We start from the raw sequence: 12,780 nt of genomic DNA on the forward strand, positions 1-12,780 counted from the left end.
CAAGGAGGGACCCATGCCTGGGTGCCGCCTGAAGCATACCTTCACGGTGCCTCCAGCCGGGACGTGCCCCACGTTGTCCAGGGAGCCCACTTTGGCCTGGGCTTTCTCCTTGAAGTTCAGCTTCTGGTTTTCAATCTTGACGTCTCCGCCGCCTGGAGCAAGGAAGGGAGAGTGTTACTTGAGGGAGGTGGCGCTGCTGCCAGAAGCCCGGCAGTTAAAAGCACCCCACAGCTTGCTTCCTCTCGATGTGGGTTGAAGTATGTATGAGGGCTGTAATGTTTAACCAATTAAGAGGGGGGGACACCTCAAATCCATCAAGAACACACACACACACTTCTGCACGTCCGAAAAGGTGCCTCATTTTCAGCAGTCAGAAGCATAAACTACCGTATTTTTCGCTCTATATGACGCACTTCCCCCTCCTAAATGTAAGGGGAAATGTGTGTGCGTCTTATGGAGCGAATGCAGGTGGGAGGCTCTGCTCAGCGCTCCCTTTAAAGAGCGCGCAGAGCGTGTGTGGCTCTTGGGGGCTTTTTCTCGAGGAGAGATAAGGGCTGCCCTCCTCCCTCCTCGGGGAAAAGCCCCCAAGAGCTGCACACACGCTCTGCGCACTCTTTAAAGGGAGCGCGGCTCTTGGGGGACTCTTCATCCCGCTGCCCTGAGGAGGCTTTGAGCGGCTATCCCAGAAGCCAGATTTGCTGTTCTGGCTTCTGGGATTCAGAATATTTTTTTTCTTGTTTTCCTCCTCCAAAAACTAGGTGCGTCTTATGGTCTGGTGCGTCTTATAGAGCGAAAAATACGGTGGATCAGCTCCTGCCAGCAGAGTTCTATTCTTTCTGGATTTATTTACAAAAAATATTTGCATACTACAGTGTCATTATCTAACTTAAAAAACAACAACAATGTACCACAGTTATTCATGCTGGCCACATAACCCGAAAACTGTACGCCGGTTCCCTCGGCCAATAAAGCGAGATTAGCGCCAGAACCCCAGAGTCGGCCACGAATGGACCTAATGGTCAGGGGTCCCGTTACCTTTACTGTCACATATTTTGAATGAGGGAATGGTTGGCAACCAGGAAAAACCTCTGGGTCTCCACAGCCCCTTTAAAACCGCAGGAGGAAGGTGCTTCCAGATAGAGAGAAGAGGAAGGATGAGGCGCTCACCTGAGCCCAGGGCAACAGCCTCCCCCCCCCATCCTCCCGCAGCCATTCCCCCTCTCACCTGGCTTATGCTTGATGTTTGCCTTTGAGCCACACTTTGAGGACACTTTAGACAGGTCGATCTTCTTGTTCAGGATCTGCACCTGCAGGACACGAGGGGAGGAAAGAAAGAGGAAGGTTCTCAGGAACGAGGAACGCCAGGCCTGCTCTGTCAGCTTAGCAGAAGAGATCTCCAGGGCTCCGCTGTTCCAGCACCCTCTCCACCCTCCGCCCGGACTGGCCTGTTGGTTATGGGTGCAAGGCATGAGCCGCTGCTGCTGCTGCTGTTCCGGGGACTTGCGAGGGGTGGGGCAGAAGGTGATCATGCAACAAAAGGGCGGGGGTGTGTGTGTTCTCAAAGCCCCATCCCAAAAGAAGGCGTTTTTTTAAAAAAAGTTAGCGTACTGTGCCAAACCAGAGGCCAGAGAGCGGGCAGAGAAAACAGCATCAGGCATTGCACATTGCACCGGTCGGTGCGGGACAAATTACAGTGGTGCCCCGCAAGACGAACGCCTCGCAAGACGAAAAACCCGCTAGACGAAAGGGTTTTCCGTTTTGGAGGCGCTTCGCAAAACGAATTCCCCTAAGGGGTTGCTTCGCAAGACGAAAAAAATCTTGCATCCCCCCCGCGGGTTTTCCCCGCTTTTTTCGCCCTTTTCTTAAGCCGCTAAGCCGCTTATCAGCTGTTCCACTGATAAGCCGCTTAACAGCTGATCGCTGGAAGCCGCTTGACAGCTGTAGCGCTAATCCGCTAAGCTGTCAATGGGCTTGCTTCGCAAGACAAAAAAACCGCTAGACGAAGAGCCTCACGGAACGGATTAATTTCGTCTTGCGAGGCACCACTGTATACTAATTAATGGTGCTGATTCATCTTAATAATGGTGCTGAGTGCACTAAAACCCCCAGAGCTCTCCCTCAGCTTTACTGAGACGCCGGCTTGCAATGCAGTTTCTTTTTTTTGGGGGGGGGGTGGCTGCAGGGAGCACTGAAAATAATTATAACGTTATTTCCATTTTTATCTGTCCCGTGGGTGCCCAGGGCAGCCGCCCTGCCATGCTAGAAAGAAATCTTGGGCAAGGAGTTCAAAAGATGTGGGTGTGTCCAGAATGCATTATGCAAAGTCTAGTAAATCTGCATAATTCATCCCAACTTTTCAAAGCACTTGGGAAGGGAGGGGAGAGGGGAGGAGGAGGCCATGTCCAGGGAGGGTGGAATGACGGAGGGGAAGGAGGGAGAATGTTTTAGGTTGCCTCTTGGAACAGAGGCAATAAGGGTGGGGTGTGGGGGTATTGTACAGGGCACAGAAGGCCTTGTACCCCTTTCTGGTAGCTGCCTTCTTAGGTGCTCCTGGCATCCTTAAGCGTGGAGAGCCAATGGCGGTTTAATGCTTAAGACTCTCAGACTAGGACCTGGGAGAGCCCAGGGTTCTAATCCCACCTTCCAACTTGGCCATGAAACTCCCTGGGTGACCTTGGGCCAGTCATCGCCTCTCAGCCTAATCTACCTTGTAGGGTTGTTGTGGGGATTCAATAGGGAGACGCATGTATGCCGCCTTGAGCTCCTTGGCAATTAAATACCGTATTCTTCGCTCTATAAGACACACTTTTTCCCTCCTAAAAAATAAGGGGAAATGTGTGTACGTCTTATGGAGTGAATGCAGGCTGCGCAGCTATCCCAGAAGCCAGAACAGCGAGAGGGATCACAGCGCTCCCTCTCGCTGTTCTAGCTTCTGGCTTAGTCGTGCTCTGTCCCTTCCCCCACCTCCCGGAAAAGCCTGCAAGAGCCGTGCTCCCTTTAAAGAGCCGCGCGGAGCGTGAAAAAGAGTGTTGAGCAGAGCCTGGGATGCATACAGGCTCTGCTCAGCGCTCCCTTTAAAGAATCTTGTTTTTCTTGCATCCCCCCTCTAAAAACTAGGTGCGTCTTATGGAGCGAAAAATACGGTAACTCTCCCCCAGCAACCGCGAGGACTAAGAAAATTCGTGGCCTGCACAACAAAGCCTTGGGATGAACAGAAAAGTCAGAGCTCAGGGCAATGTTTTCTTTTCGTGGAACGGCTCTTTGCGGGGCAGGATAAAGGAGGGGGGGTCTGGTTTATATAGTAAGCCGGGTACTTTTTTGGGGAGGGGGCGGTTGCTTTGTGAAACCGTAAAAACCCCAAAGCTCTTCATATTAAACCAGCGCCTTCTGTGGAAGCGAGTTCTGTAGTTTAACTATGATCTACAGCCCTGCCAGGATTCATGTCCCTGCCGCAGGGTGGAGAGGTTCAGGAGCGACTACGGATAACTCCGGCGTCCTGCGTTGGTGGGGTGGAGGCAGGGACAATACGCTGGTGGATGGTCTCTGTGTCTCAGGGCACAGAAGGTATCACAAACCCAACAAGTGGAAAAGCCCGTCCCATCCAAGGAAGGCCGAGTTGGCCAGCTGTGGTGGTTCTACTCACATGGGTACTGCCCTGGCTGGGCCTGGGGGCGGTGGCCGACTGGGAGTGGACGCCCGAAGACGGCCTTTGGGCATTTGGAACCTGAAAACAATATTGAGCACTTTACTCTCCGGACCGAGAGGATGGACAGCTTCCATTTTTGTGGATCGAGGAGATGGAGAATGGAAGTGGGCGACAGCGTGGGAAGGAAGGAAGGAAGGAAGGAAGGAAGGAAGGAAGGAAGGAAGGAAGGAAGGAAGGAAGGAAGGAAGGTATTAAAGGTGCCACGAGACAGAAAGAGAGAGAAAGAGAAAGAGAGAGATCAGAGCGGGCACAGTCCTTTCTTCTCAGAAGTTCTGGACAGGCCACAGAAATAAGTTGGATTTGAAAAGGGACAGCTTTATCAAATAAGTCTGGGGAGTTGGGTATGATCCCTGCAGCTGGTTTTTGTTGTTGTTCTGGAGCGATTTTTATTCACAGGGGGAAGAGGGACAGAAGCTACAGATAAAACCCAGTAACGGAAGAGGTAATAGCTGCAAAATCAACGTAGGAAAAGGAGATGCAAGGAAGGTCATTTTCTAGACCTGCAAAGAGAGAGTCTAAACGCTTCTAGATTCAGGTAGAGTCAGAAATAGACTTGAAAGAGAAGTTGCTGAATTACAACTTATTACTAAGCTGAAAACTATGGAGAGACCTGATGTGAACAGAGATACTGGATTCTTGTCTCATTACACATGCTAATGCTATTTTTGGTCATCTGCATACTTGCTTTCTCCTGTAGGACTAATTGCAGTCGTGTTAACAATCGTCAACAGGTTTACCATACCCATTGAGTCATTCACCTATCTCCTACTACCCTCCTGAGAAAAACCGCACCCCACCTTCCCACTATATATAAGGGTCCGGTGACTTCTGTTTCAGTGTATCTGAAGACATGTGCATGCACACAAAAGCTTATACCCAGAGCAAACTTAGTTGGTCTCTAAGGTGCTACTGGACATTTTTTTTCTAATTTTTTAATTTATTTCTAAAAGCTTCTGTTGCAACTGCCTGCCCCCCTGGGATTACGGCTAGGGTACCATCCTACGCCAGTCTTCTCCAACCTGCCTTCCCCCCCCCCAGTTGTTTTGGACTCCAACTAACATCAGCCTCAGTATCGCATGGGAGTTGTAGCTCAAATGTCTGGAGGGAGCCAGGTTGAGCGAGGCTGTTCTATGGGAACATGAGGTTCACAACACCAAGAATGCAGTGAAACCTGATGAGGGGGGGCAAGGCAGATGCCGCAGCCAGAAAAAGGTTTGCATGGAAAAGGCAAATGTTACTTGCTCCTGACGCACTGATCCCACCCCCACAAAATCATTTTCCCAGACAAAAATGAAATAAAATTGCAATTATCCACGGAAGTGTGCGATTGGACACATTTTTGGCTTTCGGAGGAAACCTAACCCCTCCAAGGAGGATCAGCCGACTCCATAGCAAATGCAGGAATGTCTCGAAAGACCCAAATCACCCACGGAAGGCCAGAGAAGACATGAGGAAGCTGAGCTAACAATGTCCCCTGGCAATACTTTGTGTCGGCAGAAGGGAACCTGAACATTCGCCACCCCGTGCCTAAGGTACGATTCTGCGTGCTTATTTTGGAGGGGGCGAAAGTCGAGGGACAGGGTAGGCTTCAGTCTCCGGGGGAGTGCCACAGTCCCCCTCGAACTGCCGCTACATGGAAGCCCCCCGTTATCATTTCAGAGAGAAGCTGTGTTTCTCAGGCTGCCTGAAGCCGACAGAGAAAAGATTTGTGTCTCTGAGATCCAGCTGGTGGACACACACAGCAGCTTGTTAACACTGGGGGCGCCAACCGGGCGCACGAGTGCGTGCAGAGTGCTATGTGTAGTATCGTTGTTTCCCTTCCTTCCCTACAAAGACACTGAAGGGTCTGGGATACACAAAGTTCTCTCTGCCTGCACTGCCTAAGGCCTTTCTCAAGCGTTAAAAGGAAGAAGCACACAAAAGGGATCTTGTCAGACATGCAGGTACGTTCCCAAGGCCTGCGATTAAAGCTTTGGTGGATTAATTGCACCGCCTAACAAATTAAGGCTCCGTCCTCCTTCCCGAAGCGCCAGCGCGAAACATCTTGTCACAAGTCACGGCACTTGGGGTGGGGCACTGCCAAGAGCACCCCTGGAGATTTGCCTTCTGCAGAACAAGCGACTCGTGGAAAGCAGTGATCTGACGGCTTGCAAAGTTTCAAGGAGCAGTAGGGCTTCCTAAGCGCTGAGAGGAGTGATGGGAGATCATCTAAACGAATGGGATGCACACACACTCAAGAGACGTGCTCTCTCCAAGACCACCCCCCCATACACACAGTCCCACCCCCCCAAAAATGTGTTCCAATTGTAGGATACTACACTGGACGCAGCACTCTTCTGTCCCCTGAAAAGCTTGGCTTTGGTTTTGAGAAAGGTGCAAATTCTGGTTTTGCAAAAGTGCTTGCAACTGCGTGGAGAGAGACCGGCAGGGTGGAGGTCTCCTGGATAAGGGAAACCCAGAATCAAGCAAAACCGAAAAACACAGGATAAGGAATGCAAAATATGAAAAACATAAAAATCTGCATGATTTGTAGAAGTTGCAGAACGTCAGCTTTTCATGGCACAGAATAGAATTCTGGCTTCCAATGGCCTTGTTGTTGTTGGCAGCACCTGTTTGTCTCGAGGGCCAATGGAGTGCGTCTCCAGAGGTGAAGTCAAACCATTTGTTCGCAGCACTGAAGTGACCCCCCCCCCGAGCACAAGGAGGTCTTGGGCTGCCCCGGCAACAAGATCCCCTCTCGGCCTCGCTGGTGTGATCCAAAGAAAAGCAGAAGAATGGCCTAGTGTGGCTCAATTCCTACTTGGTGGAATTGTGTCTGGAACGTACCAATGGAAGACCAGAGGGGCGAAAGCGAGGTCAGGTGACCGGCTGGGTCCCTCAAATTACAGTTCCCCTCCCAAAGTGTCGTTGCTCACCAGTGAATGCCTGCTCCTTCGACTGCAACCCCTTGAAGCCGCAATGGCCCCATAACTTCTGTGGTTTCCCTCTTGCTTCCCCCGCCCTAAAATCTGGAGGCTGAGGGAAGCTTCTGGCAGAATGCTTCTAATGGGGGGGGGGTGTTCCTGCTCCTTTGTGGTGTTGGGGGAAAGGGAGGTTACACACACACACACACACACACACACACGACAGTCAAAAGCAGCACGAGAGAAAAGGAGTTAGTAGAGAGACTGGTGCCTGGAACCCTGCAATACTTACATTCCCACCTCCAGGGACATGCTTAATATTGTCCTTGGACCCACACTTGGACTGGACGTGGCTGTAGTTGGCTTTCTTGGAGACTATCTGGACCTGGAACGTCACAGAGATGGAGACACAAGGGAAGAGGGCTGGTTAGAACTCTTTCGAGGGAGCGGGACACGACGCCACGGCAGAAGGGTGGACGGACAGAGGACTCGTGTTAGAACCTGAACCCAGCTCCGAGGATTAAGCGTGAACAAACTTAAGACGGGGGGGGGGAAGGGGGGAGGAAGAGGAGGCAAGCAGACGGCGACAAGGAAGCGAAGCAGACAGTGGTAAGTAGCGGCAAGAGCAGAGCGGCAAACCCCTCTCTGCACGATCTGCAGCAGAGAGGGGGTGTTCACTGAGTGCGGAAGAGACCGCCAGGAAGACTGGCCTTTATGGATGCACCCCTGGTGGGAGGAGGAAGACTCTAATCGAGCTAAATTCGTGCAGAGCATTAATGTGGTAACTGGTGCTTCCAGACAGAGCCCAGCTTGCAAGTGTGTCGTTGGCAAATGGCTTTTTCCAAAACTTGTTGGACTTCCGCTGGATAGGATAAATCCAGGTTAACTGGGGTGCAGGGAGTACAGGGCTGGCATTTTTATGGCAGGGAAGCCATGTGGATGTAGGGGGGAGAAAGCCTTGTGTAGGTAAAGGTAAAGGGACCCCTGACCATTAGGTCCAGTCGTGGCCGACTCTGGGGTTGCGGCGCTCATCTCGCTTTATTGGCCGAGGGAGCCGGCGTACAGCTTCCGGGTCATGTAACCAGCATGACTAAGCCGCTTCTGCCGAACCAGAGCAGCGCACGGAAACGCCGTTTACCTTCCCGCTGGAGCGGTACCTATGTATCTACTTGCAGTTTGACGTGCTTTCGAACTGCTAGGTGGGCAGGAGCAGGGACCGAGCAACGGGAGCTCACCCTGTCGCGGGGATTCGAACCGCCAACCTTCTGATCGGCAAGTCCTAGGCTCTGTGGTTACCCCACAGCGCCACCTGCGTCCCGCAAGCCTTGTGTGCATGAGGACAAAAAACACACCTATCTGGATGCTCCCTGTATTGGGGTGGGTTCCATTGAGTCTGGTATGGTCCACTTTTCAACATGATAGACTGTTTTAAATTTGCAAAGGAAGAACACAGAACTTGGGGTGCCGTTGACATGGTTAAGGCTGCCACTGATCTGTGCTACATGGCCTTGAGTATACAGTCTTGCTTCAGTAGAAGTGATTTAGCTGCGATTCTTCCGCACTGCACAGGATTGGGCTAATGACCTTTCTTTTGGGGGTGGGTCCCATCCAACTTTACGATTCTCTGATTCCATGAAGTGCCTTATGGGTTCAGGCAAAGGTGTCTGCCTCGTCCATCATTCTGTGCAAGGATCCCAGCGACCAGCAGGTGCTTGGGGGTCCCACAGCCTTCCCTCAGCCTCCCTCTGGATTGCGTAATGCAAACGGATGCAAAAACCCCCTAAAAGCATCTCATCTTGGTTGGCATTATCGAGTACCTTGCAAAGACCTGGGCACATCACCCAGAAGCGCCAAGAGGAGAAGGCTTTGTATCATCTAGTGCAGCGGTTCTCAACCTGCGGGTCCCCAGATGTTGTTGGACTACAACTCCCATCATCCCCGAGCTCTGGCCTTGCTAGGTAGGGGTGATGGGAGTTGTAGTTCAACAACAACTGGGGACCCGCAGGTTGAGAAAGGCTGATCTAGTGTCTATGTTTTTATTGACTGCAGGTGTGTCCAGAATCTTAACAGGTTCCCCCAGACTTCTACTTTGCTTTCTGGCAAAAATGAGATCCCTGGTGAAGAACAGAAAAGGAGCAGTTCTGGATCAGGTCAAAGGGGGCCTGTCTCATCCAGCACTCTGTTCTCAGATGCCCCAGTGGGAAGCCTGAGAAGTACCAGGCCGCAACAGCTCTCTCCCCATCTATGATTCCTGCATTGCAGCGGGTCCCTTCCAACTCTACTTTACAATTCTATTCCATGATGCCCAGATCTAGGCTAGTAGTCTCTGATCAGCCTTACCTCCATGCCTAATCCTCTTTTAAAGCCATTTAAGTGGGCAGCTGCTGCCACTTCCTGTGGCAGTGAGTTCCACAGTTTAAAGATGTGCTGTGTGAAGTAGTACTTTCTTTCGTCTCCCCTTGCTTTTCCAATCTTCTGGGTGCCCTCATGGTCCTTCAAACGGGCCTGATGAGCTGTATGCCGGCAGCCCCTGTTAAAACCTCCCCGGTCTTTGGCTGAAATGTGTCTAAGGGGTTAAGACTAGGCCTGTCGGTATTAAAGACCCGCTTTGTTGGGCTTCCTTTTCCATGCCCTTTTATTGTTTGTGCCTCAAGAGAAGCAACAAAGAGTCCTTTGGACTGGCCAAAAAAGCTTAGGACACAATGAAATTTGTTCGTATTTAAAGTGCCACAAAACTGCTGTTCTTACTGCAGCCAAGAAAGACTGTTATCCCCCTGGGCGTCATATGCAGAGAGGTGACCTGTATCAAAGGCTTGTATTTCAGGAATGTTTGAACATTCTGGCCCTCTAAAAAGGGCAGGCAACTCAACTCACCTTGTGTTTTGTACTTCCAAGGGAAGCACTCTGGTTAACAGCCAGCTAATCATTTTCTATGGGGAATCACTAAGGGTATGGAACGATGGGTGCATTGCAACTGTGCATGCAGAATAGCACCCATGAACGAAATGAAGCACAAATACCACCTCCTGCATAGGCTTCCCAGCTAAGAAAATGTTGAATGCAATGCACCCCAACATGAAACTACGGCTGGGCTGAGTGGAGATGTGCTGTTAGCTCCTCCCCCCCCTCTCTCTCTCTCTCTCTGTGTGTGTGTGTGTGTTTGTCTGTCTGTCTGTCTGTCTACCTATCTAATCCAGGGTTTCCCAAATATTGATGTTAGATTAAAGGACACCTTGTTGGTTGTTGTTGTTGTTGTTGTTAAGTCGTGTCTGAATCTTCGTGACCCCCTGGACCAGAGCACACCAGGCACTCCTGTCTTCCACTGCCTCCCGCAGTTCGGTCAAACTCATGCTGGTAGCTTCGAGAACACTGTCCCACCATCTCGTCCTCTGTCGTCCCCTTCTCCTTGTGCCCGTCATCTTTCCCAACATCAGGGTCTTTTCCAGGGAGTCTTCTCTTCCCATGAGGTGGCCAAAGTCTGGGAGCCTCAGCTTCAGGATCTGTCCTTCCAGTGAGCACTCAGGGCTGATTTCCTTCAGAATGGAGAGGTTTGATCTTCTTGCAGTCCATGGGACTCTCAAGAGTCTCCTCCAGCACCAGAAGTCAAAAGCATCCATTCTTCGGTGATCAGCCTTCTTCATTGTCCAGCTCTCACTTCCATACATCACCACTGGGAAAACCATAGCTTGAACTATACAGACCTTTGTCGGCAAGGTGATGTCTCTGCTTTTTAAGATACTTTTTACAAGATGTAAAAGGTGGCAGCTGTGCAGTCCTGGTTTTGGAGAGGAACCCACCTGGGCTGCTTCTCCCAGAACAGTCACCCTTTCCTCTTCATCCCTATGAACAAAAGGCACCCTGGGCTTCCGAAAAATTTCCGAGCCTGGCAGCCACTTCCCTTTTGAAACCAAGTGCTCCAGCTCTGTTGGAAGCAGAGAGCGCCGAGTCTTCCTGCTGGCAGAGGCCAGCTTTGGGGAGCAGAGGGAGGCATCGCCACGTCCTGACAAATCACCCAAGTCCGACTTAATTGGGGTCAGGTTTGATGCCAGCCAGTCGGGGGCATTGTCCATGTCCTGGACAAGCTGAAACACGTCCCAGAGGCCATTAAGAAGCCGGACAAAAAGGGCTGTGTTGGAAAGCCCAACCTGAGCGGACAAAAGCACAGAGGAACACGCAGGCCCTGGCGGTGCCAAGCCAGAGCTGGTGACTCTGTTGATTATGCCATTCTCCTGAGGCTAGTGGGTGCTCCAAAGCACTTGGCAGTGCAAGGTTGCCCGAGTGTGCTTTGGGGTGCATCTGGCTACAGCTGGTCTGCCAGCAGTGGTTTTCTAAACCAGTGTGTCTTGTGTGTCAAAATAAACACATGTAGAGTTTGGATTTGATATCCTGCTTTATCACTACCCTAAGGAGTCTCAAAGCGGCTAACGTTCTCCTTACCCTTCCTCCCCCACAACAAACACTCTGTGAGGTGAGTGAGGCTGAGAGACTTCAGAAAAGTGTGACTAGCCCAAGGTCACCCAGCAGCTGCATGTGGACGAGTGGCGAATTGAACCCAGTTCACCAGATTACAAGTCAACTGCTCTTAACCACTACACCACACTGTTTCCCAACAGCGCCAGCAAGCACAGCCAATGGCTAAGGAAGTTGGGAGCTACAGTCACAGAATCAGAGAATCATAGAATTGGAAGGGAACCACTGTCAACTAGTCCAACCTCCTGCAATGCAGAAATCTCAGCCAAAGCATCCATGACAGATGGCCATAGAATCTCTGCTTACAAATCTCCAAGGAAGGAGAGTCCACCACGTCCCGAGGGAGACTGTTCCACGGTTGAACAGCTCTTACCGTCAGAAAGTTCTTCCTGATGTTTAGTTGGAATCTCCTTGCTTGTCATTTGAAGAAACTTGATCATAGAACCGTAGAGTTGAAAGGGAGCCTATCATCTAGTTCAACCCCCCTGCACTGTAGGAATTGCAGCTCAAGAATCCCAGTCCAGCAACAGAGGTCAGAGGTCAAACACACATACACACCCCACTCCTGGTGCATAGAGAGATTGCGCATAAGCTATTTAGAAACATCATCCACCATGAAATGGCAAATGTGGGAAGCTGGAAAGTCCTTGCAGCGAGAAGATTTCTCTTCAAAATACTCTTGCTTTCCAACCCTGGGGATTTGACTAACCAGAGGACATCAGAAGCCTCTCCCCGGGAGATTTGTCTCCCTGGGTCCAGCAGAACTAAATCCCTGCTTCTTTTTGAGGTGGCCAGTGTGTGTTATCACTTGATACTGTAGGTGGGGATGCGAATCAAGGAGCGTTCCTCCATGCGAAGACATCCCCTCCACACAGAAAGCTAGCGGGCCAGGGGAAGGCGTAACCTGGAACTGCTTTCTTGTGGCATGGAGGTGCATTCTGCAGTGACAGTTCCTCACTCACTAAATTTGCCTCCCTAGCAAGAGGTGTTATCCTACAGCAAGCCACTGCTACTAATGTGCATTAGATACCGTTCTCAGGCTCGTCACAGACAGGACACAGCAAGGAGCTGAAAATTCTCAGGGATGGAGAGGTTGGCCGATTCTTGGGAAGCTGCGGGTGCTGGTGGGAAGCAGCCCACCCTCCTTTCTCGCTCGGAAGGCAGGGCCAAGCAATTCCCCCCCCACCATTGCAACCTTGGGGATGGTTTCTGAGCACCCTCTTGCCGTTAGAAAGACATGGGACTGGGACAGCGAAGTTTGCTCCATTGGGGCAAATGGGGCACAGCCCGGCGAACCTCAGCCTGTCCTGCACCAGCCCCCATTGGTCCCCCTTCCTACTGCCCAGGGGCTCTCCAAACTTCCTCCTCCATGTTGCCCTTGTAGGACTTGGCAGGGAGGAACAAGAGTCTGTTAGCTCTGCCTGCCATTATCTCTGGCGCCACCTACTGTTGGCCTCCCAGATCCAACGAGCACCAGCCGCCGCTGGGCTTGGTGTTCCGTGTCAAGGCACATTCAGGAAGATGTTTGCGGGATGGCTCTCCGTGAAATCCACTGGAAGGAGGGCAGGATGTACAACAAAGAAGGTGCGTGCAAAGGAAAGGGGGATGGGAATCCGGGAAGAAGAGAGTGTCAATGGCAAGAGCGGGGAGACAGGAAACAAAGATGTGTAGAGAGCTAAGAGAGAAGGAAAAGTGACCCAA

General features: G+C 51.3%; 2 protein-coding genes across 16 annotated transcripts in view; one reads left to right on the top strand and one right to left on the bottom strand.

Annotated features, from left to right (window-relative positions):
* LOC309353218 (cytochrome P450 2C25-like) overlaps nucleotides 1-12,780 on the top strand; it is a 196,181-nt gene that overhangs the window by 173,332 nt on the left and 10,069 nt on the right. The gene's annotated exons all lie outside the window — the stretch shown is intronic.
* The window catches only part of LOC309381032 (uncharacterized protein), a 206,650-nt gene that overhangs the window by 5,347 nt on the left and 188,523 nt on the right, over nucleotides 1-12,780 (bottom strand). For 12 of the 15 annotated variants that reach the window (XM_081931370.1, XM_081931369.1, XM_081931376.1 and 9 more), the window contains 4 exons: nucleotides 6,902-6,994; nucleotides 3,644-3,724; nucleotides 1,226-1,307; nucleotides 40-152 (listed from right to left, as the gene is read on the bottom strand). In XM_081931370.1, coding sequence (XP_081787496.1) covers nucleotides 40-152; nucleotides 1,226-1,307; nucleotides 3,644-3,724; nucleotides 6,902-6,994 — 369 coding nt within the window. The remainder of the gene's footprint in view (nucleotides 1-39; nucleotides 153-1,225; nucleotides 1,308-3,643; nucleotides 3,725-6,901; nucleotides 6,995-12,780) is intronic. The other 3 variants (XM_081931378.1, XM_081931374.1, XM_081931367.1) reach the window with 2 other exon arrangements.

This window comes from Podarcis melisellensis, assembly GCF_964234715.1.
Source record: "Podarcis melisellensis genome assembly, chromosome: 12".
Classification (NCBI taxonomy): Eukaryota; Metazoa; Chordata; class Lepidosauria; order Squamata; family Lacertidae; genus Podarcis; species Podarcis melisellensis.